Source organism: Excalfactoria chinensis, chromosome 1 (genome assembly GCF_039878825.1).
Source record: "Excalfactoria chinensis isolate bCotChi1 chromosome 1, bCotChi1.hap2, whole genome shotgun sequence".
Lineage (NCBI taxonomy): Eukaryota > Metazoa > Chordata > Aves > Galliformes > Phasianidae > Excalfactoria > Excalfactoria chinensis.
The window spans coordinates 168,592,076-168,620,033 of NC_092825.1; the positions used below are offsets into that span (position 1 = coordinate 168,592,076).

At 39.6% G+C, this 27,958-nt stretch overlaps 1 protein-coding gene across 1 annotated transcript in view; it reads right to left on the reverse strand.

The window, feature by feature from the left end:
- The window catches only part of DDX10 (DEAD-box helicase 10), a 152,904-nt gene that overhangs the window by 26,727 nt on the left and 98,219 nt on the right, over window positions 1-27,958 (reverse strand). Inside the window, exon 16 of the mRNA XM_072336499.1 lies at window positions 22,478-22,534. Within this exon, the coding sequence (XP_072192600.1) occupies window positions 22,478-22,534 (57 nt within the window). The remainder of the gene's footprint in view (window positions 1-22,477; window positions 22,535-27,958) is intronic.

A 27,958-nucleotide genomic window follows, 5' to 3' on the forward strand; every position in this document is an offset into this window, starting at 1 on the left:
TTCATGCTGGTATGCGCACTCTCAAGATTTCTTTATGGTTTTTCATTACCTGTTGTATTATTTTTTTTACTTCAATTCATTTCCATTTTGTCTGTTAATAACAGCAGTGATTTACTAAGTCATATAGCAGGTATTTAGAGAATATTTACACAGCAACATCAATTAGATGCTTTCCTGCAGTCATGCATTCACATTACTTAATACAAATATACAAAAGAATATATAATGGACTACACTGGAAAGGCTGCAGGACTGATTATGTCAATGAATTTATACATAAGACGCAAAACTAAGTCTATTATCCACTGTAATTGAAATCAGGCATTTTTATTTCTTCAGGAGTACTTCCAACTGGAGGCAAACATCATGTTCAACAAGTAAATAATCTTTTCATCATGAGGACCTTAGTGGAAGTTGCCAGAACCACAGTAGGATGGGATCCCCTGTGATCCAGAGCAGAATAATTCACAATTGATTCATTCACCTTTATTCTATAGATTAACTTCCTTCACACAGCTGCAGTCTGGCACTCCTATGGAGATGATCAGCAGCAGTTATACGTCAGAAGATTAATTCAATATCTACCATCTCATTCTTAATTAAATGGACTGACATCTCTCCATTAGCAATTAACATTCACAACAGAAACAGAAAGCAGCCAATTTCCAGTTAGGATTGGCGTTGGGAAAGCACATTTGGTTTAATCTGCCCTAAGTGAAAGCATAAAATGCAGCCATGGGTTGCAAAGTAAGGCAGTCGTGTCCAGTTTCTCATAGATGAAGCTAATCCTGACTACATCCATGCAAATACTGTTAGCTCATTAGAGCAGGAACTTCTGGCAGGGCCTCACAGATATTTTTAAGTGCTGAAGCTGGCACATTAACACTCAGATATTACACACAGCTGCTCAAATTTCCAACCTAAGCTTCTAAACACTAGTCAAGACAAAGCAACTGCATTTTAGCATGCAGATCACTGACCACATTCCCGCTCATGCAGCAGCCTAAAACCGAATACTTGCTCTGTGCCTATTCATGTAAAATTGTTCTGCCTGTAAAATGCTTAAATCCATTGTAATTTATTGTGCCATGCATTTAATCCTAGCTTGGATGAAGCCCAAATGAACACTAAGATCAACTGTACTTAGCCAACTACCTCAATCGATATATGCTTTTAAAATAAATTCTAATTATAAATGTTAATTAGCAGAATACGCAGCCGTTCACAGTTACTTAACAAATACTAGCAGGCATCTTTAAGATCAAAGACATTTCTCATTGATTTGTCACAAGCTGTTCAAGTTTAGCACTTTTTTTTCCTAAACACATAGGCCAGCACTATAAAATAAAGGTGCTACTTTAATGCAAATAATATTTACACTGACTTGTTTAAAAAAGCAATTAGCTGCATTCGTAGCAAACAGAGTACAATCTATTACATGATGGGCTTCTAGCGCTCCATTTACAAAAGTCACTTTCTTCATTTCAGTTTCCTTACTGGGAGGTGGGAGGAAAACCATGCATTCAAATTACTGAACTCATCCAGAATACTCAAAACAGGTTATGCTACCACCAGCTCTGAAAGCACATTAAGCCTGAGTCTTGCTTCTTTCAGCTGTCTTCTGAATGCCTATGCTACACTCTAAGCCTTCTATACTAAACACACTGTGATATAAAACACAAGAAAAAAAGAAACAAAAAACACCTTATACTAAAAATGAGTGAAAGTATTTTAAAGTCAGATGTCTCCACCATTGCATCAGAAGGCAGCAGCTGAGGTAACTTCTGGCTGGTGAGCCTAAGAAATGACAGCAGAAACAAGATGATGAGAACACAGAGACAAGACTTGCCTACAGAGAGACAGCGGGAGAAAATGACCTAAACTCAAATCAAGATTTGTAGCTGAATTTTACTACAATCTTCTCTCACAATTTCCCATGTTTTAACAACTCAACTTATTAAGATACCGAAAACGCCACAGGAATACCATCAATCTCTGCTACTTCCCAAAGCTCTGAAATATTCAGTTTTGTTCCTCATGTTTTCTCACTCTAACAGTGAGCTTAAAGTAAGGTCATTACTCCATTTCCACTGTTTTTAAGCTTTCTCAATAGTTTACTATTAGTTACTCATTAATTACATTAATGATTCAGAAGTCCTTCCACAATATCATATCGAAAAATAAACAAAGCCATTCAGGATCTCAAGCTACCAAAATTACCAAAGGGATTTTAAGGAAACCCAAGCACATATTTCTGCACTGATTTTGCTGGCAGTAGATACTTTGCTCTTTTCTTAAGAAACCTGGATGCTCTGTCAGCCATCACATTATCAGCAAAGTGACTGCTCAGAAGGAGCTGGGTCCCAGTCTCCTTTGCAGGAAGCCCACTGTGTGCCATCCAAGAGGTAGTGATGTGAACCAGTGGTGTATGAGCTACAGGACAGCGCTGAGCCATTCAAAGAGCTGTGCTGTACAGCAGGTTTTTCAACAAACTTTCCATTTAAGAAGAAAATAATTTTAGAAGATAAATTAAAAGCCACTGCCAGTTTGCAGCTCCTTCAGTGTAGTTATGATTGACGTAGCTGCCATTAGGACAATCTGCAAGAAGTGGTTTAATTTATTCCAAAATTATTCAGGACAACATTTGGATGGCTGGAGGCTATAGCAGCACCTCCAACCAAACACATTTGCATCAAGCCACTTGCTTTACAATTACTTATTCCTCAGTATTTCAACAAAGCACTGTTCTGCAGACCTGATTGTCTTGCTTTGTTTTCAACTGAATTCAAACAAGCAAAGTCACAATAATTGAGGGGGGAAAAAAAATCCCTTCTGAGCATTTGGGTTCTCAATATCAAGAAGAAATCATCCACCAACATGCAAAAATATCCCAGAAATGAGATTAATCAATTTGGCTTTTTTTTTTTTTTTTTTTTTTTTTTTTTTTTTTAATCCTGATATTGTATGTAATAGCAAAAAAAAACCAGACAAAAACATCTGCTCTGAGTATGGGGACATAAAATTGAGATTACGGAATACAAAAAATGTGACTGAAACAACTGGTTGTAATTTCTATTCCAACTCTGATACCAGCCAAGCAGTGAGCATTACATCTAGAGCTACAACGTTCACAACATGTACAAGCAATACCACGTCAGAAATGCCACTATACTGATGGATATTTGCAACGTATTTCAACTTAGATAATACTATGACACTTTATCTCTTGACATGTTTTAAGTCCTTTTCATTTGCTATCCTCAGTGTCATCTGGTTTACTGAACCTCTTCCCACAACAACTGCCCTTAGGGTAAGGTCAGCCAGTGGCAATTTCCATTAAGACAGTAACTGCTTCTGTGAATCAGAAGTAGAGAAAAACACCACAACACAACCTTGTGCTCCTTTAGCTTTCTTTTAATTTCAAAATAACAACTTCAACTGCAATTAAATTGTTTGAAGACAAAAGCTAAGACAGCACCTAAAATACAAGTAAAGCAGGAATAGGAAAGGGCTGTCTTGGTCACTGGATCCAGTATCTCACAATTGCAGCCAACTTCCCAATAACAACGTTCTGAAAGGATGCTCTACCTTTAAACACACAGCAAGGCAAAAAAGGAATCTCTAATCCTGAGTATATAATGAAAGTACATAAATAAAAATTTTGGTGACCAGTTCAATCCTGAGCTCAAGAATAAAATGCACCCATGAGGTGCATTCTCACAGTATAGCCCATCTTCAGCTGTCAGAGAAGGCAGAAAGAAGTCACAAAAAAATTGACATAATTTACTATTATGTACTATTATCATATTAAATCAATGTAAAGTGTATACTTGCTTTTTAGTTTAGCTCTAACTTGAACATGTGACCAGAGAAGTAAATCCAGTGAGAACATCTCATCACGATCCTTTCAAATGAAGTTCTCTGATACAACTCCAACTGCTTGAGCAGGGAAACATCCTTGGTATGAATTACATGAATTACTTTCCACATAATATATCTACATTTCTCTCCAGTGACAGCCTTACCAAGGGAAGATGGTGTTATCAGCAACGCACTGCTCCTGATCTTCTGGAAATCCTCCCAACATTTTCAGGTAACTTCAAACAACATCTTGGGTTATGGAGTTCCCATGCATCCTACATTTTGGAGAGGTCTCCAGAACTAATGTGTTGCTACCACTTACTGAACTAATGGCACATCACCACCCACTGAACTAGCGACACATTACAGTCCCTCCTGGATTTAAAAATACATTCCAAGTTTTTTTCTACTTCATCCAGTTCTCTCCACCACAATACAAACCAGCATAGTGGTTTTACGTTTAAGGATGGCAGTGAGTCATCAAAACCAATCTGAAATGTAGGATCAAGCTGTAGGTGTCCCCGCTCATTGAGGGGGAGTTGGACCAGATGACCTTTAATGGTCCCTTTCAACTCAAAATATGATTCTACAATCAAGTGTGAATGAGATGACACACACAAAAGAACAACACATTAATCAGATGAACTCTATGCCAAGTGGGTTTTAAAAGCATTGAGACGAAACTAGGAAAATAAGACTGATAATTGCACTCACCAAATTCTGAAGGGAACGTGTAAAAAGATTATCATCATAGCATACATGTTTTTCTTTAAACAATAAATCTTTGGAACAAAGAAAAAATTCTTAAATATTTCCATTACTAGCCCTACTGCTTGGAGCTGACCATGCTTTACATGCTGCTGCAGAAAACTGGAAAAGCAGTGCTCCATCTTGCTGCGCTCCAGCTCCGCAGTGTGTTAGCATCTGAGCCATGGTGCTGCCATGCTCAGCCTCACCTGATGGCTGAGGTCGGAGTCTTCTGCTTCACAATGCCAAAGAAAATACTTCACTGCCAGTCACTATCGCTCAAGTCTTTATAGCACATAAAATGCTTGTATGATCATCATGACACGTACTTTGTTCTGGTTTGTTGCTTTTTTTTTCTTTTTAATTCCGTCTTTTTAGAAGCCTTTCAGGTAGCAGAGAGGAAGGACTGACAAGTAAGCAAGCATTTGGGAAGCCTGGATCAGCTCCCTGCTCCAGACCAGTCAGAACCAAAGTGCAAGGAACACACAGTACCTCTTCTCTGCTCCTCACCCATAGGAGTGGAACAGAAGCAAATCTTCATCACAGACTGCTGTGAGAAAAAGGGCATTAACAGATCATGAGGCACTCAGTACTACAGTCAAAAGGTCTGCAGTACTTAAATAGGCTGATAAATTATTGTAAAGTATTTCAGCCTATCAGGTGGGACACATACAAATAGCATTTCAGAATTCAGGGCCGTACGACAATTTAAATATGCAATCTGCAAAGACTCACGTATCATTATTTCAAATGAGACTTACATTTGCCAGCATCAAGTGTTCTAGAAATACTTCACATTAGGCTAAAAGCAGACTTGCTTCATTTAGAAGTTCCTTACAGTGGAAAAACTGTTTTAAGGCTGAATTATTAAGTATAACTGGAATTATAGAGGGTATCTCCTGCTTTTCCAGCAAGTGAGATGGGTGTTGGTAGTACAGTCTAGGAAATAGTTTACCACCACCCTCTGTTATGGTTTTTCAGTTGGCAATATCTTAGCTCAAAAATACACTTACAATGCATTTACTACTATAAAACCAGTAAAAAAAAAAAAGTAACCGTAATGGCTGATGAGCAAAGAGACTTCTTTTCTGACAGGTTCAGCATTATACAGCCATCTAAAACAGCGATATGCAAACACAGACTGAAAGTAGTTCCAGTGAAAGGTGAGCGTTAAGGGTGAATCAAGCTGTTGTTAAGAGCCAGGAAAAAAGTAAAACGTACCGAAAAGATGCTGTGTGATGTTTTTTGATAATAAGACATAAATCAGAGTAACTAGCTCAATTATTTAAAACAGTGTTAACATTATTTCACACCAGGATAGCGCCTGTGATCCCTAATCTTAAACGTGAAGTTACTTGTCACAGAACCACAGAATCACAGAATTTTCAAGGTTAAAAAAGACCTAGAAGATCATCCAGTCCAACCATCACCAATACTTCCCAGCTAAATCATATCCCTCAACACAACATCCAAACGTTTCTCGAACACCCCCATGGTTGGTGACTCCACCACCTTCCTGGGCAGTGCATTCCAATGCCTGACTACCCTTTCTGAGAAGTAATATTTCCTAATGTCCAGCCTGAACCTCCCCTGTCGCAGCTTGAAACCATTCCCTCTAGTTCTATCACTGTCTACACGAGAGAAAAGGCCGACCCCCAGCTCACTACAACCTCCCTTCAGGAAGTTATAGAGAGCTATAAGGTCTCCCCTGAGCCTCCTCTTCAGGCTGAAAGGATGGTATTACATAAAGACAACTTCAAAGATACCAGGCATCTCACTACCAAAGGTAATTTTAGAGGTCAGTGTGCAGAGGGACAACATACAAATCATACTCAAAATCAAGAGTGACAACAGATCAAACTAAAAAAAACAATGCTAAGCTCCACAGTTTCATTTTCCTGCTGCATGTTTGAAACCATCCACCTTTTTGTATTCTGGAGATGGTATCAAAGACCTTTTGCACTGAAAAGACCTGCAGGTTGTTTTGAGGTCATGCTGATAAACATTTTAAAAAAATAATTCAAAAAACAAACAAACAAACAAACAAAGAACAACAACAACAACAACAACAAAGGATAAAACTGCAGGACAATTCTGTTTACAACACAGTTTACTTTCACCATGGCCAAATCATCTTTGTTCACACACCACACACAACTACAAAACACTTCACTTCTTTGGAATATTTCCAGGCTTCAGCAAGTAGGAAAACTGCAGCCACGACCCAGTCAGAAAACAGTGTGCTCTTCCTCCCTGCATCCTGCTGGTCAGACTGCAGCCAGAAAACAGAATACATGAAACCAAGAGTCCACAGGAGTATTTCTGATACAAAGAAGGAAAAATGTAATGTTTATGAGAACAGAATCACCAAGGTAAGAAAAGACCTCCAAGATCTTATAGTCCAACCATCCACCATATTTCCCCATTAAACCACGTCCCTCAGTACACCTAAATGTTTCTCAAACAACTCTAGGCCTCGTGATTCCACTGCCTCCATGGGTAGCCCATTCCAGAACCTGACCACTCTTCTGGAGATGAAAATTTTCCTATTATCCAACCTGAACCTTCCTAGTGCAACTGGAGGCCATTCCCTCTACTCTTATATTGCTAGTTAAGTGGGAGAAGAGGCCAACCCTCACTATGGTCTCAGACCATCACTAGCAGCTCTGTGCATTAAGTCAACAGCTGCCTGTTGAGGCAGATCAGAGACTTGCATTACACACTGATTTGTGTGCACTAATATTCTTTCAACTATCAGTAATAACAGGCGCGGTGATGTCAAACATCTTCTAGTCAGTCAGAAGCCTGAAATATTTTGATGCTACTGTGAGTGTTCTCAGCAACACATGAAAATAAATTAAAAACAACAACAACAACAAAACATTTTTACACATACAGACTACATTATCTTTTTAATATTCATCTGTGTTTCTACCAAGAAGTCTTCCAGGAGTTTAATTCACTCTGTGTCTGACAGTCCAATGCAATTAGCGATCTGTAAAACCATGAACTTTTTCAACCAAAGAATCTTTTTGAAAAGCAATGCCCAATTAATTATACAGGGAATTGTCTTTCAAATGCTTACCAGAAAAAACAATACAGAAGATTTAGCACCTGGAGAATTTCATCCTTATGTACTTGTAATAAGGAATTATGTCAGACCTTTTTATGGAGAGTTGATTAACAGAATTTGCCTTTTAGCTGGTTGATTAGAAGTCACCAATATAACCTGTGTAAATCTGTCAGTCTTTTCTACATTTCAGTCTTTTCTAGAAGGTTTTAAGATGGTGTCACTACCAATCATAACAACGGGGATACTGCACTGCACTGCAGAGTCAACCAGAGCATAAATCTGCAAAGATTCCTCACTGACCACCAAGGCTCAAAGGGTGGATCTCCCTTCTACCAAAGACCAAACCCCAACACCTTGACCCTATCAACCAACTCTAGAGACATGATGACTTTGGAGAAATTTTAATGAGGTTAAAAAGCAGCATGTTTTTTAATGCATCTTCTTTCTCTTTTCTTCATGATATCCTTGAACTTTCTCTGAGCTGCAGTATGACCCAATAAGCAGAGAAGACCAAACTGGTGGAATTCAGCATCAATTTGTTGCGGGTAAGATCACTCAGACAGCTTACCAGCCTCTGATTTCACCTCTTCCAATTTTAGCTGTTTCTTTGCTTTACATCTGTCAACTGGGACCTTTATGTAACTTTCGCATAACTTAACTGGGAAAAATAAAACTATTTAAAGGAAGAAGATAATGTATGTAGTAGTGTAGTGCTAAGACACGAGTTCTGGAGGAACAAGCAGGTGGCACAGCCATTTTTTCAGTGCCAGATTTAGCTACTGCCTGCTATCTGCTCACCTCCTACTGACTGAAAACACCAAGGTCTAACTCTAGAAGTAGAGATACTGCAGAAAGGAACCAAATGACTGTGTGTGCTATTCAGAGAAACGATGGAAAGGTAGGTGGAAAGAGATCTCTTGAGATCCCTAGGCCCATTTCCCAAATCAAACTGGTCCAATCTCCACCATTATTAGATTAGGTCAGCTGAGGTTTCAGTACATCTTAGCCTGGAAAATCTCTAAGAGAGCTGTTCAACTGCTGAGCAACCTGATGGAGTTCAGCACTATTCTCTCCGTAAACAAGCTTTTCCTGGAATCCAATCTGAAATCCCCAAGTCACAACTTTTGGCTGCTTACCCATGTTACCTCATTTACCTTCATATGACCAAGAAGGCACATAGTATTCTGGGCTGCACTAGAAGGAATGTTACCAGCAAATCAAGGAAGGTTATCCTCCCGCTCTGGTGAAGCCACATCTGAAGTACAGTGTACAGCTCTGGGCTCCCCAGCTCAAGAAAGACATGAAGGTCCTAGAGAGCATCCAGTGAAGGGCTACAAAGATGATTAAGGTCCTGGAGTACCTCTCCTATGAGGAAAGGCTAAGAGAGCTGGGCCTGTCTAGCCTGGAGAAGTCTGAGAGGGGATTTTATTAATGTCTACAAATATCTTGAGAGACAGTATCAAGAGGATGGGGACAGGCTTTTTTTCTGTGGTGCTTGGCAATAGGATGAGAGACAAAACTGAAACACAGTTGCGAGGAAAAGACCAGACACCCCTAATAACGTTCTATTTCTCAGAGGACCAGCACTTTGTGAACAACACAGGAACAGCCACCAAAAAATGCAAGAACATACAAGAGAAAATGAATCAGGATACAATGTCATTTAGAAACCCGCTAGGTAAAAGCAGCATCCCTGGACAAAAAGAACAAGAAAACAGTAGTAAAGTATACAATCAACATAGCATAAATTCTAAGCAAACATTAGTATGAATCGTGCACAGTGACAGCAAGTTCTGTCTAACAATGTTTTTTGTTTAGATCAAGTTCAAACCAATTGAAGTAGCCAAACTACAGAAAGCTCTTCTGAATAAAGGTGATATATGAGTGAGAAGGAAAGGCAGTACAAGGATTTACCTCTGCACAAAGCAAAAAAACAGCAACAGTTCACCTAGGACAAGACAGTGGCCTTTCAGGCCTAGTCAGAGATGGCAACCACACTGTACATTTACAGAGAAGGTATGAAAGAGGAACATTCACACAAATACTTCCACATTACGTCTTTCCAGCTTCAGTGCCTCGTGGGTGATGGTTAAGTGAAAGAAGGAGTGTCTGGACAGCAACAAAGCACAAACTACGAAACCCTACACTCGAAACCCTACACTCCTTTCATTCAACTCTTTATCAGAACCAGAAAGCTTTGGGTTGGAAGGGGCATTTAAGATCACGTATTTACAACTCCCTGATATAGGCAGGGACACCTCCCTCTAGACCAGGTTGGTCACAGCACCATCTAGCCTGGCCTTGAATGCCTCAAGGGAAGGGGCATCCACAGCCTCACTGGGCAACCTGTTCCAGTGTCTCACCACCATCACAGTAAATAATTTCTTCTTAATATCCAGTCTAAATGTACCCTCTTTCAGTTTAAAGCCATTTCCCTCGTCCTGCTGCTACCGGCCCTCATAAAAAGTCCCTCCCAACCTTTCCTGCAGGCCTCCTACAGGATACACCACAATATAGATTTCTCAGAATCCAGTCTAAATATGATCTACAATGTTACTATAAACTTGCATATATATATATATATATATAATATATTTTGATATATAATTACTTTTTCGTTTGTTTCAAACCTGCTGTCAGTCCATTCAACATGCTAAAGCAGTGCACATGCTCCTGCAAGTTTAGCAGCCAGCATTTCAAAAAACACAAAACAGAATGCCATAATATTAACCAACGAATGGGATTACCTTTTGTATTATACACAGAACTTTGCCACATCAGCTCAAGTGCTTGGGAAGAATGAATTTCATAAACCGTATGCATCTCTTTAAGTTAGTCAATAGATTGAAAGAAATGGCAAGTACTGCAAACACTACATTTGCAGATATGTGATCTGCTAGAGTATCAGGTGAAAGGAAATGAAATAATGTTAATAACTTTGGACATCTTTAATAGCACATGAATTATCAAATTAAACGGGCTGCCTGAGATTGCTAGTTAACATCAAGCCTACAGATCTTTGAGATTTCAGCTCAAATAGCTGCAAATAGAACTCATGTACATGTAAGTTGACTGTGACTATAATTAATCCATCACCATCCCTCGTCCACCCACAATTTCTCTTGCAGAAAATTGCCAGGTTTTGTCAAATTGTCCTACATGAATGAAACTAACCCTAATCCTATGACATGCTGCTGACTGAATTTTGAAATCAGTTCATGTTTATGAACATCCTTTTGAAAAAGTAATTTTTGATATACTGAAATACTGCACCTCATAAACAGTAACCTGAAGATCACACATTTATGGTGTACTTCATAAAACTGCTGCGCTGCTATCCACAAAACTACGTACAGAAAATCAAGTAGCAATTAGAAAGATTAAAATGCTCTTTTGGCATGACACTGAGAATCTTTTCCTTGATGGCAAATCAGTGGTAGCTGTCTACTTGGCCTAACTGCTTACAAGGCAGGTCTAACTATATGAAGTATTTTCCATAAAACAGGCTGAAGATCAGTATTGATCATAGAATCATAGAATCATAGAATTACTCAGGTTGGAAAAGACCTTGAAGATCATCAAGTCCAACCGCAGCCTAACCAAGCCACCACCACGGCTGTTATCAAAGTGTAGCAAACTGTTTGTGAAGATATGGGACTTGTTTCTCCTCTCACTTCACAGGCTGAAAGGCATTTGGTCATCTCACATCAGTTTAAAGAATTTGTTTTCTACATTCAGAATCAACCGCCACACAGGTAGTGTTTAGAAAGTTCTGCACAAGAGAAGACCAGACCAACGTGAAGAACCAACACGAAGTCCTGTAATGACAAGGTCCCTATCCCAGCTGTTGCTCTAAGCATCAAACAATACAAGTACAAAAATCTCACAGATGATTGTGTGTACAGTTCAATTCTCAGACTGTAATTGTTGAAAATCTCACAAGAGCAGGAAAAAGGAAATGAGACTGCAGGCAAACGGCAGCAAGGCAGGCTGCGACCTATGAAACAGAAACCATTACTAATGACTGCATGTGTAAGTGGTTACCACAAAACAAACCTATTTCCAGATCTTAGGGAATTTCAGGCACCATTTCTGGACCTCTCTCTATAACATCCATTCTGAGCTGCAAGGGATCAGCACAGCAGTTTCACATCTTCACTGAGCCTCCACTGATTTGTACCACCTACAGAAGCTTTCTAGAAAAAATGTGTACCATATAATTCCATGCCAGCAGTTCCAACAAAGTTTAAAAGATGATTTATGTATTACAACTGCCCATCCAAAAGAGAACTCCTGTTTCCAGGATCCAGCTCCCTTCCCCAAATAAATGGTAGCAAAGAACAAAACCTGAGTCTTCTGGGGAATAAGTCAAATGGCTGTGCTGCAGACTCAACAGGATATGCAAAAATCAAGAAGTCACTAGATGTTAGAAAGAAAGCTAGCTGTTAGCAGCAGTCCAGCTCATAGTTGATATGGACACACTGTCGCAAGGTTTTTAATCCTTGTACCTAATGGGTGGCATCCTCACTACCAGCAAATGAAAATAATAAACCGCTGAAAAAATGCACAGTCTCCAGGCAGTACACACTAAGCAAGCTCTAAGCTAAAGATCTGCCTCAGCACAAAGGGTGAGGAGGAACAGAACCACTGAATCATCATTTATAATCTGCATCACTGGATTTATACAGAAAGGGACAAGCACTGCCAACTTTCATTCTGGCTTTTCTTAGTTTAAGAGTGATTAGCTTTGAACTCTCACTGATGCTCTTTTAGCAAAAGGTTTCTTGCCGGAACACAAATGTGTGCAAAGAGCAAGAGAGACAGAGCCTCTTTCAGCTTTCCCTGGAAGCAAGGACTGGTGGCCCTGCAAAACTCAACAGTACTAAATGGTTCAGCCCAGTGGAATACAGACAGCATGCATTTCCTTGAAGCAAAGTCAAGAAAGTACGAGACATTACATTAAGGAAGAAAAAAAACAGAATGAACATCAACCTTTTCCTAAAAACACTAAGCACATTTACAAAGATTGCTCCCAGATGATACTATTATCATTCTTCCCTGCTGTTCCTCCTTTGTTTGTGCTCCCAGTTTCCACAACACAGAAGTAACCTAGCAGAGGTAGCAGCAGACAGAATGTAGCTCCTCCTTTTGAAACAGGAAAAGGGATGAAGAAGCACTGAAAGATAATAAGGGTCCTGGAAACTCAAAAATCATAAAAGACAAGTGGGGGGAAAAAAAAAAGGAGAGAGAAAGGAAATATGAAATGGAGGAAAGAGAGAAGATTAAAATTATGATTTGCCACAAGGAAAAGAAACTTTGAGAGAGATCAGGAATCAAACTGCAAAGACATTAGGAGTCCTAATGGACTCCTCCAAAAAGAAGGCTGTCTGGGACTTACTGGAATCTCCAAAAACAATCACAGAATAACCCAAGTTGTCAGAGATCCACAAGGACCATCCAGCCCTGCAGGGGCCCACCTAGAAGTCAAACTCTATGACTGAGAGCACCATACAAACAGCTTTGAACCCCAGCAGCTCAGGGCTGTGACTACTGCCCTGGGCAGACTACTCCAGTGCCCAACTACCCCTTGGTGAAGAACCTTTTCCTAACACCCAGCCTGACCCTCCCCTAGTTACTAATCTGACATTTCCTAATAGCAACATCTTTGGTTTATGAAAGCAGCTGATAATGTTAAAGAACAGCAAACTCTTCACCCCGTTTTAAAGCACAGGATATTGCACTACCACAGATTTAGTATCTCTGGCAAAGGAGGAATCTGACAAACACAAGTCTTTAAAAATGGTGTGAAAAAAATATATTGAGAGAGTCATTATGAGCTTTTTCCCTTTTCTTTTAACGCTCATGTAAAATTCAGCATAAAGCAGCTGGAATCGCAGTGACTACACGACCCCGGAGAATTCTGAAAACACTCATCACAAGAATTTTAAAACACTGGCAACTGCAGTCTTATCAGTCAGAATGCAGATAATGGTTTTCTGATTGCATGAATCAATTTTCATCACTAGTAGCAATTACGACTGCTGAGAGTAGCTATAGCTGACTACGTACAATGCTGCAAGCAACACGAACCGAGAATATAAACAGGGGTGATGCTGAGAAAGAAGAGTTGCTTAATTTAAAACTACGCTTCCTTACTGCATGAGGATGTCAGCATAATCCAGACACATCTGATTACCCCAGCTCATCAGCCAATTAACTCAATGTTAAGAAGTTTATACCTGAGATGAGCAGCAAAATTAATTCCAACATTTAAAGCCTATGCTTTAAATATATATATTCAAACACACAGGGAAAACTGGGAAGTGGCTCAGATTAATACCAGATGCAGAATAAAGAAGTCTGAACAGTTCTGATCCGGCTTATTTATGAAATGCAACCATCTGCATAATATTTATCGAGCCACAACCGAATTCATGCGCTGCTCACAACAGAATATGTTCTCACTAGATGGCATTCCTCTCTGAAAAAGACATAAATTCAAAAGAATTTCAGTTTCACAAATAAAAGCTTGGTGAGAAAGCTACTGAAAGCCTTAGATCATCAGACCTAGATTGTTTGGAATTACCCACATCTTCAGGACTGAGAGTAGAGATAGAGTATATGGTCTTCAAAATACCAGTTCCTGGCTATTTGACTGTACTATGTTGGTTAAGGCATCAAAGGACAGTGCAGAGGCACAAAAAAGAATAACAACCAGTTGATCTGTTTCTGAAAACATGCACAGAACACAGCAGGCACCAGGAAAGCTTAACATTTGTGCCCTGTGGGAGAGAATTCAAATACAGGTTACCAGACACACACTGGTGTGCTGCTCCAGAACTGTCCATTTCTTCTTATTCTTTGGAAAGAGCAAGGCAGGGACAAAGGGACCATTTGTGTTCTGCTCAAGCCAAGACGGCTGAGAAATGTGTTTAATGAGTCAAGAAACTGAACAGTAAATTCTGGAAGCCAAGAAGGGAAGACGCTGTTAATTTGTGTACACATCCAAATGACATCCAAGTGGCTGGTTTCTACTCAACTACATACCATGTCTATATATACTATGTCACTTAGCAAGAGAGCTTATAAAATTAAAGGCTTACATACTGAGGAGCTGTGACCACAACACCTTACACAATTCCCTTCTAAAGTTGCTTAATCAAAGAGGAGGATTAAAGAGCAACAGGACAGAAACACAAAAAGTCCCAGTTTGCTCTTCTTCCCCGTACTTAAGTTTACAGAACATGGTGCTATGCAGTTAGCATGAAAACATCCAATCAATGATGAAATGGAAATGTGAAGCTCAGGTGGGAATGTCTTTGCCCCTTAATCTATGTGCTTGCACTCTGCAATACACAAGTTCTTGTCTCATTTCTTACATTCTTAGTGTTTTTCTAGATACACCCATTGAGTTGAACACATTGCCTAGATTTATGAAAGGTGTATTCAAATGGAAAGATGTATATCACCTAGGCTGCCGGGGTTCAATCATTAGCCCCAGGAAGGCATCTGCACAAGATGGATTGAGCTCTTATCACTTTGTTGATGCTCCAACATACTGCCTCATGCAGGGAAGAACATGATGGGGAAATCCTGCTCCCAACATCCACTGCAAATGGAAGGAAAAAGAGGGAGTGGAATGATACATATTTCATTTATGCAAAGCAGAAAGAGAACTTGAAACAGGGACTCAAGTAACTACTCAGTTATTTGTTGATCCTAATTCAAAAGTGTAGATGGAATGCTGCCAAAGCTCTCTTTAATTCTAAAGCTACCAAGAGTTAATTGTAACTATGCAATCCTAGTAAATCAAAAGAAAACGCACAGGATTCAAAAGCAAGAGAGATATGCATATGTTAGAACACATTTATTTCAGTTCACAATCCTGCAATTTTGATAGCCTAAGCTATACTTAATTTTTTTTCCAGAGCCAAAATATCTTTGTTCTGAAATAAACAAAAATATTCAGTCTTTAACATGTTGAAAATTCTGAAGCTCAGCACTCAACCTGAGTCCAGGATAGCCCGCAGGATCCTATTTCAATTATATTTAACATATATGGAAGATCCAGAAATAAACAGTTCCTTAAAGAATAATCAACTAAACAGCGTAAACTCAAAGCTTTAATACCAGAGAAATTTCTTTAGTATTACCATAGATATTAAAGAAAGTAACTTACAGTGTAGTAAGACACTAACTTTTGTATCCCCTATCACTGCTGATACAAGAGACATCTCCTCTTCCTCTGTGCTCACAAATTCATACTGACACGTTGCATCAAAACCCATGCCCAGAACCATAACCCCACTCCCAACAAATAAGCAAATAAGAAGCTTGAAGAAAAAAACATTTCCTCTCTTTACCATAAATCTGAAAGTAAACACAAAAGAAAGCGCAGGGTATGGGTATGTCAGACACTGTAATGAAATGTACATTGTGCATCCACCTTACATCAGCAGATCTTTGGGGTAAGAGGACACATCCCCCTCATCTTTGTGTTTCCCAAAACTACGAGGAAATCACTGCAGTAACCATTAAATCATCAGTTAACTGGGTGCAGAGCTGTAGGCTGTCACTACATACCATTTTGTGAATATCCTACTCACAAAATTCAATTGCTACGGATACACCCAATTATTATAAATGGTCACTTATAAACCTATTTAAAATTCTCTATGTGCCGATGGCTGCAATGAAAGGCTTCATAGCAGTGTGCAGAATTGGCGAATCAATCCATGAGAATCCTTCCTTGTTATATGTTCAGGGCTACAGAGCAGGATTATTAATTTAATCATAGATATTTTTAATTACAGAAAAGGCAGGGCTTATTACAGCTTTACTTAAAGCAACTTAAGTGTCATATTAACTGTAATCATCAGCGTGGTATTTTTAATAAACAAAGCACAGATAACGTTTTCCTACAGGCATATAATCAGCCACTTCCAATATACTACCTTAAATATTGTAGAATATATTGATTCTAAAAGCGTCTCAGAACACAGGCAGTTCGGTATCAATTATTTCTTCTTAACGGCTTCAACTTGAAATTGTGATTCCATTTAAGAAAGTTTAGAATGACTGAACCAGTAATCAAAATGTTGATGTTCACGTTGCTCTGCTAATTCACAAAGCTTGTCAAGAAAACTCAAAACAACACAAACACAGAATTGTAGTAAGTAGAGCTACTGGTAGATTCTGGGATACGCAAACAGAACACAAGATTTAACACGGAACACCAAGGTTGATTAAGAGTGACTTACTAAAAGGGATTTAACTCTCAGGGTCATTTCAGTTGCAAACTCTCCATGCAAGTGATGCTGGAAGCTTTTATAGCTGAACCAACAGAAGTTCCTTTGCAACTATTAAACAGCAGTGATAAGACACAGACGTCCTGAGGCTATGTTGGGACATAATAATCCTCTGCTTATGTCTTCTATGAGCAAAATAAAGTTCACAGTATCTCAACATCCCCCAGACCACAACAGCGTTTCATCCAGAAACTGATCCAACTCCAGAAATCTCAGGGAGCTGAAGCATTAACAGTCAGTCCATGGGAGGCAATTAAAACACCTGTACCATTAATTAGCGACTCACAGAGATGCAATGAAGTCCCACGGGACTTTCTCTAGAAAACTGATAAACCAATCAAAGTGATTTGGGAAACTATTCAAAAGAAGTATGAACCAAATTCCTATATACCTGTTTCCACATTGGAACTACTGAAACAATCAGAGCAAATCTGAGTCCAGAGACTAAAGAATGCAGCTGTGGGCTAAATTCTCATGGAAATGAAAAGTCAAGGCAGAAGCTGACAGTTATCAGAAGTAATTTCAGGCAGCCCCAGGAATGATGTACAGCAGATGCAGAATTTTCATCATATCTTGATTATATTTTTCCAAATGGGTCACTGACAATCAAGAGATCCAATTCTATCCCTTTGCTACCTGGCACGAAGATTTCTTGAGCCACATTCAGCCAGTTTATCACGAATACCTCAGAGTATATTCAGGAGGAAAAGACAACAGGGTGTTAAAGTATTTTTCTGGTTAAAATCTCAACAGAGCACGGCATAAGGAGCAGAAAACAGAATGCTGCACTAAGGATTATATCTTGCAGTGATGTGATACACACCGACATCCATGACTGAATTTGTCATAGCTTTATCTTGTGCCTCCTGCTCACCCAGGTGTATTTCATAGATGCGCTCACACGCATCCCTCCAATCTTGAGCACCAAGATTAACTCCATTGTGACTGTGAAAATTTTAAACTACAAAAAATACTTGAAGATATATTTAATAAAATATATAAAATCTGATACATGAATACTAACTCCTGGGGGAGTTGCAAAACATGCCGGAGGAAGAGCAGGAGAAAAAGACAAGACATGAGAAAAGTGTAATTACTCTGATGTTGCTGCTGATCCTTCAAGGCTCTTAAGTCGCTCAGGAAGAAGTAATTCATACGAAAAAGTGCCTCTGAAGACCGAGTACCTAGATCTTTTCACATACTCAAAAGACACCAGTTTTCCTTGCCTAATAAGGACCCCCATCCTCAACTGTATTCCAATCATTTCTCCTCCTCAATCTGTTCTAAAAGATGAAAACCCTCTCACTATGGAGTAGTTTCTCCAGGTAGGTTTTCCTCTGTTCTAATCAGGCAACATTTTCCTTACAAATCTTGAGGTAATCAGCCTCTGGTATTACAGACAGCTAATTTTCATTCAGATGACAATCTCTAAATACCCATTTGTACAACATACAGAGTAAATTCCTAAAACATCAAGTGCTTGAGGAGACTGCCCTCAGAGTGACTGGATGCTAATAAGTTCAAGAAGACAGACAGCTAAGTTGTGTAGCTTTACTTTAATTTTAACATCTAGTACACAGATACTTTCCCTTCTTCGACTTGTTCAAAACTGCTAATGGGTGAAATGATTCACTCAACTGTAATGACTAAGCTTTACCTCCCGGCACAGCTAGCAGATGCTGTCCTAGCCCTTTCTAGCAGATGCCAATGCCCTCTTTTGGGGGATAGTTATCATATTTTGCATCATGTTGGGTGTTGCTGGCTGAGGACCACAAAGAACATCAATAAAAGAGCTGGAAACACCATCCCAGGATAATAATCCTGAGATTCCACATCTACTCCCTGCCCTGCATCCCACAGATGCATTCAGCTGCATGTGGAAAATGCCTTTCCTACAAAAACAATTTTCTTAAAAGCAAGAATTATGTAGTGAGGAAGTTATCTTAACACATCAATAGCACTCTGAGGCATTTGAACAGCAAAACAGTAAACTCACTCAATGAGAACCACAGTCACATTTAGTTTCATTGCAGCTAACAGCTGCTTGCAGAGAAAGAGCTTTCTACTACGGGAAGCCTAGAAGGGAAGGGCAGTTCTGGGCCCATGAGAGCCAGCCACATAAAGCTGCTCTGCCACTTCCCTATAGGAGAACGATTTTAAACTAAAAGAAGGGAGATGCAGATTAGATGCTAGACTCAGAAGGTGGTGAGGCTCTGGCACAGGCTGCCCAGAGAGCTGTGAGTGCCCCATCCCTGGTGGAGCTGAAGGCCAGGTTGGATGGGGGCCCGGGCAGCCTCCGCTGGTGGGTGGCAACCAGCCCATGGGGGCTGGAACTGGATGATCTTTAAGGTCTTTTCTAACACAAGCCATCCAATGATTCACTTTTGTCCTTCACTGTTGGGGCTCAGAGACGCACCATGTCATCAAGGCCTCGGGCCAGAGGCTGGCAACCCTTGTTTCTGCTTCTGCACCCTGATTTACTTGTACATCAAAAGACAACATGACTACAAAATTTTTCCCAGATCATTTTCAAGAGAACACAGCAAACAGAATGTAGCTTTGTGAGAGGGCTCAAGACTGCAATTTTGTCAGTAATACCTAAAGTACCACCTATCTGCTTCTTTTTTAGTCTTGAAAAACTGTATCAAGTTCCCTCAAAATTCTCCTAACCTGGGTGAAAATTAAACATCCAACGATAGTGGAAAAACTTCAACCTAAGATTCCAGTTTCTCTTCAATAAAAGAAAAGAGCTCTTCTGTCTGGTTTCACATCCCTTTTACATTCAAATTCAATTAATGGTAATAAATTCCAAGAAATACTTTCTCCAAAGCATCCTTTAAGAGCCCTCACTTCTTACTTGGTTTATTTATTGTGTGAGGATTTATCCAAGGTGGAGTCAAATAACACTGCAAGTACCTACTCATCTAATTCTACATTCCAGCACACTCAGTAGAGTATGCCAGAATTTGGTTATTAAATCCCATTTGCAGAGCCTATCCCACATGCCTCAAAGGCTGAGCAAAAACTTCCCTGCAACTGCTGTGGGCTCCTGTGACATCAGGAGAAATAGATTCCATTTTCATTCTGGAAAATAAAGCCAGACACTGCTGATCATAAAGACAGGACAAGAAATAGCAGGAAAACAGGGCAGGAATCACACCAAACAAGAGAAGCAAAAGTCATAATTGATGAATTATTATTTAATATTTAGAGTGGAAAAGTAAAAAGGAGTTTTGGTCATTTCAGACCCAACAGGCTGGATACTACTGAAAGATAAGAAATAAGACTCCATCACCCAAAGAATTTATCTTATGGGAGAAGCAGTTAAAGCAAACAGAAATAAAGTGGGTAGAAGTGGAACAACAGATTATGACCCCAGCTGCTTTGATCTGACTGGCTGTTCAGAGCTGTTGATCTAATCCCTTTCTCCAGCTGTTGGACTGCATTAATATGTAGCTAAAAATACCTTCGCTGTGTTTTTGGTTCTCCATACTGCTTTCTCTTTTGAGAAAATGCTATTAATTGTTAAAGGAATTGTGCCTGGCAGAGTAAGTGGGTCACAAGCCATATAGTGAAAATGCGAAACTTTCCAAATACCTGATTTAGGCAAAATATGTTAGTTAAACTTTTTTCTGTTTCAGTAGTTTCTCTTTTACTACTTCCCCACTTTTTGTTTCCTCAGGACGTCTCATAGGAGCTGCTTGAGTCATATCCCACACAGATTATAGAGAGCTGCAGCTACTGCAGCTTCAACTGTAAGCTTCTACAAAGCAGGGAGTGTTCTTAATTAATTCCTCAGACACACAGCAGCCTGAAACTGCCACCTTTATCTATCACCTGCATGTCCACAACTGAGATGCCCAACTCCAGGTTGTCACAGTTGTTCCCAGTGGAAACATTTTTCCTTCAAACAAGTCCCACAGAAAGTGACAGGATTCGACTGCACGGAGTTCTAGCAAAAGTAGCCTCTAAACAAAAGAAAAAGGCCAGCACTTTTCACAGAGGATGACGTGAAGCTTCAGAGATTTGCCTCCTCTTGCACAAAGCGAGCTCAGCACTTCAGAGGTAAAAAGAAGTCCAAACAATGACAGGCTTACACAGCTGGTACTCTTACAGAAAGTCTGCCAGGCTGCATCCTGCATGCCAGTATTGCATAGAGGAAAGTGTGCATCAAAATGTGTTTTCGTCTTATCCAACTTGAGAAGGTGATTCTGCATTTAAACCATCCTGTACACATGTGCACACCCACAGAACACAGATAGACTACTCTTTATTTCCCATCATTAAGGAGAGATTCATTTGATTGGCAAAGAACAGGACAGGGGAAGTACATCAGTAAGCACAGCCTTCTCAGAAGAATGGCCTGATTTCTCCAGCTGCTGAGTAACACGACACAGGATTCTTTTCATACTTCAAAAAGAGGTGAAATGAACATACAACCAAATATTTACAAAGGTGATACGGTCTGATCTGATCAGTGTTTTCTCGCTATATTCAGATGTTTGTTAATCATTCATTCCATAATTTATCTACCATCCTTGCTCCACACAGTAAAACTTTGCCTCTCTATACATTCAGTTACACACGGAAAACTTCCACTGCTTTACTGAGGAATCACAACGCAGGTGGCTCTCATAGCTTGCCATCTCTGAAGGGAGGAATAATTAATCCAATAAATAGGCTTTCCATCGTGAACTGCACTTACTTTCCACTTCTGAGCTACAGTATGAAGTATTTTCCTACTCTCATATCTCCCAACACATGGTCACCTTGGAAAAACACAGAACACTATTTTCTCAGGCGGGTAAGATCTTTGCTAAATGCTGAGAATGAACAGGAACATGTGTAACACAAGTGATGCAGTATGCGAAATGCCATGCATTCCTCATGTATTCCCCCATGTTCTGGAAAATCCTTCCTGTTAAATGAAATCTCAGTTCGTCACAACATGTGTAATATGAAAAACTAGAAGAGCCATGAGGAAATTAATAATATATATACATGAAAAAGGATAGGAAAGGGTTGAGGTCTAACAAAAGGCAAGAATAAACTTCAGTGTAAACACCTATAGCTTAAAGAAGAGTTTCAGCAGAAATAAGTTGAAATGTGATTTCACCAGAAACCTTACTGTCCTCAATACTGCAGCCATCAGCATGGCCAGGTATTTAGAGGGAATAAAATTGGCATCAGCACTGCAGCTGAAATGGCGGTTCACTCGATATACGGAATAAAGAAGCTGCAATTTCAAAAGGTTTCCATGTTATTTATAGATATGCACACATAGATACTTTCTAATCTTACTCAGTATCTTTTCATAATGTCATTACAACCACATCACAGCAGGTGAACAACAAAAGATAAGCAAGTAGAAAAAACCTGTAAAGAGTCATTGACCAAATCACTGCTTATTAATGAAATAAAGACAGTAATCACGAAACAGTTTGAAAGGCACAAGCATTATCTTGAACAAAACCAAACAAATCCTTACCTGTGCGTTCTTGTTCCTGGCTTCTCTCCGCGCTGCTTTCTCTTTCAGCCTTTTCTCCTACAACAAATGAGAAAATCCACAGTTTTAAAGAAAATTCCCAGCCTGTTTTTCTTCTAATATTTCAAGATTTTATTGGAAACACCTAGATGTCTTTAATGCAAACACTATAATGGTGGAATCGATTCTAAACATTACAGAGGAAAAAGGATATACAAAAAGATCTAGATATTATTTCTTATTCTTGCTCTTAAAGGAGATCAAAATGATTCACACTTACATTTAATCTTCACTGACACTCATGACTTTTGAAGGAAATATACACTAAGAACTTTGATAAAGTTAGGTAAAAACTGCACCAAAAGATCAGTTTTCTAATTTCTCACTGTTTTAACATGCAACTCAATCTATTTAATGAGCAAAAATGGTAATTTTCCCTACTTCAAAATTGCTGAAGACTGAAATCTATAGCATACACTCAATAGCTTTCTTATCTCCATTATTAACTAAATGTTACTGAAGAAGTTTTGTTAGTAATTGCATCAGTTCAGAAGCCACAACACCAAGCTGCCTCCACCAAAGGCAAATGAGTAAAAAGCAATGATAAAACTCATTCAAAGCTGCCAGCCAGATTTCTAACAACCCAAAGCAGCCAAAATATTTAACGTAACTGACATTAATCACCCTGTTTCTCTCTTCTTTTTGTTACTGAGATTTGCTTATTTTTAAACCATCTGAACCATTATTTTATATGCTGTCAGGTCTTTGTAATTTAACATCCTTTCAATTATCGATTTCATGAGGCAAGGACAGAAATTCAAGTAAGGGCACTTACATCAGTTAGGAAAGGACACCATTCCCTTTTTTACCATTTGTCTTACAGAATCATAGAACCTTACAGTTGAAAAAGACCACCGAGTCCAACATCAACCCACCCCATTGTGCCTCAGAGTCACTTCTCCACACTTCTTCAACACCTCCAGGCACAGTGACTCCACCACCTCTCTGAGCAGTCTGTTCCAATACCTCACCACTCTTTCTGAGAAGAAACATTTCCTTATATCCAACTTGAACCACCCTTGGCACAGCACAAGGCCGTAAACTCTCACCTTAGCAATGCTAACAACACTGGTAATTCAATTTTTTTTACATTAGCATAAAAGAGCGTATGTGATGCATCTCTCAATCTTTGAGCAATGTAAGCTGTTCCTAGCACCAGCATGTAAGTCCACATAATAGAGGATAACCCTTTAATATCAGCTCTGGGTCATCATGTCGGCACAGAAAAGGCTGAAAACCATGTAATGGCATGAAATCACATTTCAGATCACTCTTGGGTACAGTGAGAAAACTCCAGCAGTTCTGGTGCTGTATCACCGCAACGAAAGAGCAGTCACCATAAAATTAATGAGTAAGGTGATCTGGTCAGGAACACAGATGCCACTGTCACTGCTAGCTGAGCACGCCTGTATTGAAGCTACGACTGCCCAGAGACCATACACAGTAAAGAACACCGATGAAGAGCACTCAGCTGTCTCTGGCCTGTGGTTTTATTTTTGTCACCACTCACCCTCTTTCCCTGTGCTTTAATGCTGCACTATTAATTCCCAAGAGACATTCCCTTTGGTGCTCTTGAGGCTCTGGCACGTATTTCTGCTGCGGTTGCTTCTGCTGTGGATGTGTCTTACTCTTACGTATGATTCTTATCTTACTCTGCCATATAACACCACTGCCAAGTCCGTTTCAATTTTCCAACACTACCACTTGTGTTAGCAAAGCACACAGGAAGGTACTACCCAAAGCTGCCTGGGAAAGTAGTATGGTTCACGTGTAGTGCTGAGAAAAGCAGAACGCGGTTGCCAGGATTTTCAGAATTGGTGTTTGAATTCAATTTCTTTTGAGCCATCTTTGTGTTATGCGCCATTTTCTGTTCTTCCAATTGCCCAAACTACTGAAGCATTCTTGAAGTCTGTGTAAATCAACCTCTCTTCTCTGAATGAAAACTGAACGGATCAAAAGTTCATCCCCAGAAGCAGGCAGTGTAAAAACTGAATAAGGTTTGTGTATCTCTGCCTTACTCAGCTCTCCAGTGCTGTAGCTGACACCTTTGCCCACCAAAGCCTCACTCCATCCAAACCTACACACCACTGTGTTCAGCACGTGGTATAAAACAAATCCAAAGACTTCACTGCAGTCAAATATAACACAGCTCTCATTGTTTCAGCTGATTTAAAACATGAAAAAGCAGTCAATAACTTTATTTAAAGCCACTACATCATCACATGGGCCAAAAGAAGGCACTAGGACCAGATGCCATCTACGATGGACACAGTCTACTCAGACCTGAGCACTACAAGCACAAGCCCACTGCATCACTCAGCCCTCAGCTGCCAAAACAGATGAACTGAGCATTGCAGACTTCTGCTGGAAAAAGAATCTTGTTTTCCAAGACCTCAAAATGATTGCTGAGAACTGATTCACTTTGGTCTTATGCATAGTTAACTTGCCAGAAAATCAGGCTTAGGATATATACTAAAAAACAGTATTTGGGGAACTGTTTCATCTTGTTGTTTGGTGCTAGTCACTAACCGCTTTGAAGTTTAGATTGCACCGTTTGTAAACGAAGGGATAGCAACTGTTCAAGTCACCTTCCAGAAGTGATTTGACATCTATACGAATCTATACATCTACACAAAATATACAAGCTCACTACCATTATACAAATCAACTTACTGATCCAGACTCTGAAAGCACTGCAATGAGTAGAAGCAAAATTAACAACTTTTATAACACAAGTTTTTATCCAGCTGTTCAGATATTACTACAAGGATTTTTTTACATACTCAGGGACTACTACTACATTTACATCAAACTGATTTCCAGTTCATTAGTCAATATGGATTAGTTATACTAAGCTGATTCTAGATTTTAAGAACATCTTCCAAATAGCTCAAACTTTACCATTAAAACCCAGCAACTTTTACTACCAACTTACTGTACACAAATTACATTTGACCAGCCCTAATTAAAACAAGAACAGGCAGCAGAATGAAACAGCGCCCTGACTGATAAATGGCCAAAGTTGAAAAAGAAAGAAATGAAATGACTTTGCTGGGATGGACGCTGCTCTGTCTGAATACGCAGAAGCACACAGAATGAAGATTCGGTTCCTCCAGAATTCCAGCAATATGAAAGACAGCAGTAAATGCTTTTCCTTTCAAACATGAGCTATGTATCTTTATGAAAGAGAAAAGAAGGGGAAAAAGATGGAAACACTCAATGAACGTTTCCTCACAATGCAGACTTCAGCAGAGACAAAAGGGCATTAGACAGGATGTGACCATGTTCCAGGGGGAGTTTGTATGATTCCCTTCCAAGTCTGATTTGTATTCATTTCTGACCATTTTTACTTACACCCTTCTAATGATTTTGCTGGGGTTTTCCACTTTCTCTCAATCCCTTTTTCTGAGTGCTTCAGTTGGACATTCTTTGCTCACTCAGGTCACCATTATTCTCTTACTTTTCTGCTAAAACAGTGATCCTTTTCAAACTTTGCTTTCAAAAAAGTGAAAGAGAATACAGAGCTCAAAAATGACCTACTAGATATTACAAAGCAGGATAAAGCTGTTTTTAAATTGGGTAGAACGGAAAATGTTAGATAGTGTCTTAACTACAGCCACAGGCTTAAGCCAACACAGTTGAAATTCCTGCTCAAGGGATTTACAAAGAGCACTGCAAAGTCCGCTATGAAAGCAGAAGATTGACATAATGCCACAGAAGAGAAATATGCCAGACAGCACAATAAATGTATGTCTCTAAAGAACAGTACAGACAGAAAGATCTTAAAGGTGCAGAGACTGAAATGAGGAGTACAAAAAAGAAAGCAGCAGAGGAGATGGGATCAGTGCACCTGGCTACCACAACACGGGCAGTAGCACTAGATCACCTTCTATATAACATTCATATCCTGGTTTAGAAAGAACTCTATCTAGATCTAAAAACATTTCAGCAAAGCTGCTGTTACCAAGCTGAACTGGTCAGATTTGATTTTTAGACCCTTAATCTCAGTGGCACACAGTGTTAGAAACGCCACTTGCAACACTGGAGGGCCCAGGTTTGAATCCCCCCTGTGGCGCAAGTGGTACAAGTGCTGCTCTGCTACACTAGAGGGCTCGAATCCCAGGAGTTGGACTTGATGATCTCTAAGGTCCCTTCCAACTCGCACGATACTATGATACTATGACTAGTTTGAAGGACCTCACATTCAGGTCTTTCTGTACATACATCCTGATCATACCATGTTTTCTTCTGTACGGTAAACAAAACCAATTCCAAATGTCTCTCAGCCTTTACGTCTATTTTCCCAAATATTCTGTGAACAGGCTTTCATATGAGATCTTACTATCATTTCTCACTTCTGTTTATATATTCAATGATTCCATGCAATAGTTCACACTGACCTGGACAACCAGAACACACCCATCTCTGGGGGAAGAGCTCCCAGCCCTCACAGTGCATTCCCAAGTTCTTATTTGCCCAAGGAGGCTGTGGATGCCCCAACCCTGGAGACATTCGAGGCCAGGCTGGATGTGGCTCTGGGCAGCCTGGTCTGGTAGTTGGCCACCCTGCACGCAGCAGGGGTTGAAACTAGATGGTCATTGGGGTCCTTTTCAACCCAGGCCATTCTATGATTCCTACAAATGTGTTCTCAAACCTATCTTAAAACACAGGTTTCTCTGCTTGAGCCCAATTTAGCATGAAAACCTTCCTCTATTTCCCTAAAAAAAATCTTGAAGCAGTACACTGTGAATCAGGAGCCACTGGTTTGCAACGTTCCAACTGCTGAAATTTTGGTCTATTTAATTTGTGCTGCATCAACTTAAATATAATAAAGTTATTAATCAAAATGCTCAAGTGAAAAGCTTGTGGGAATGTCAACATACTCGATACATTTATTAACCAAAACAAATTCTGTTCTGATCAAATCACATATAAACACACATTTCACTACACCTACTTCCCACAAAACCCCACTGATTACTGATATGCTTTTCATTTTGCTCCTTAGTAAGAAGCCTTAAGCCAGTCATTCTATTAGCCTGCTGTGGACTACTTGCAGGCTAAATTACTAGTTTATTATCCTTAAAAGTATTTGCATGGTAGTTCTCAATATCTTCCAGAACTCTCCTGCTGTTTCAAGAACCAATTGAAACCAACATAAATAGTGTTATACAGCTCAAAGACTTTCCTGATAAGCCTTCAAAATTCTCCTGCAAATGATCAGTTTTCCCCACAGTTACACAAGTAGCTAATGAGGACAGTCAGTAATTTCAGTGATCACAAGAATGAAAAGCTTTAGTCATCAACACATAGTTTGACATTATCCATTGGCTTTCAAGTAAACAAGAGTTACCGTTAGTGAACCCTTCTACCTGTTCTGCATTCAAAGGGGCAAAGGAACCAGCTCTGTCCTAACAAGGAGGC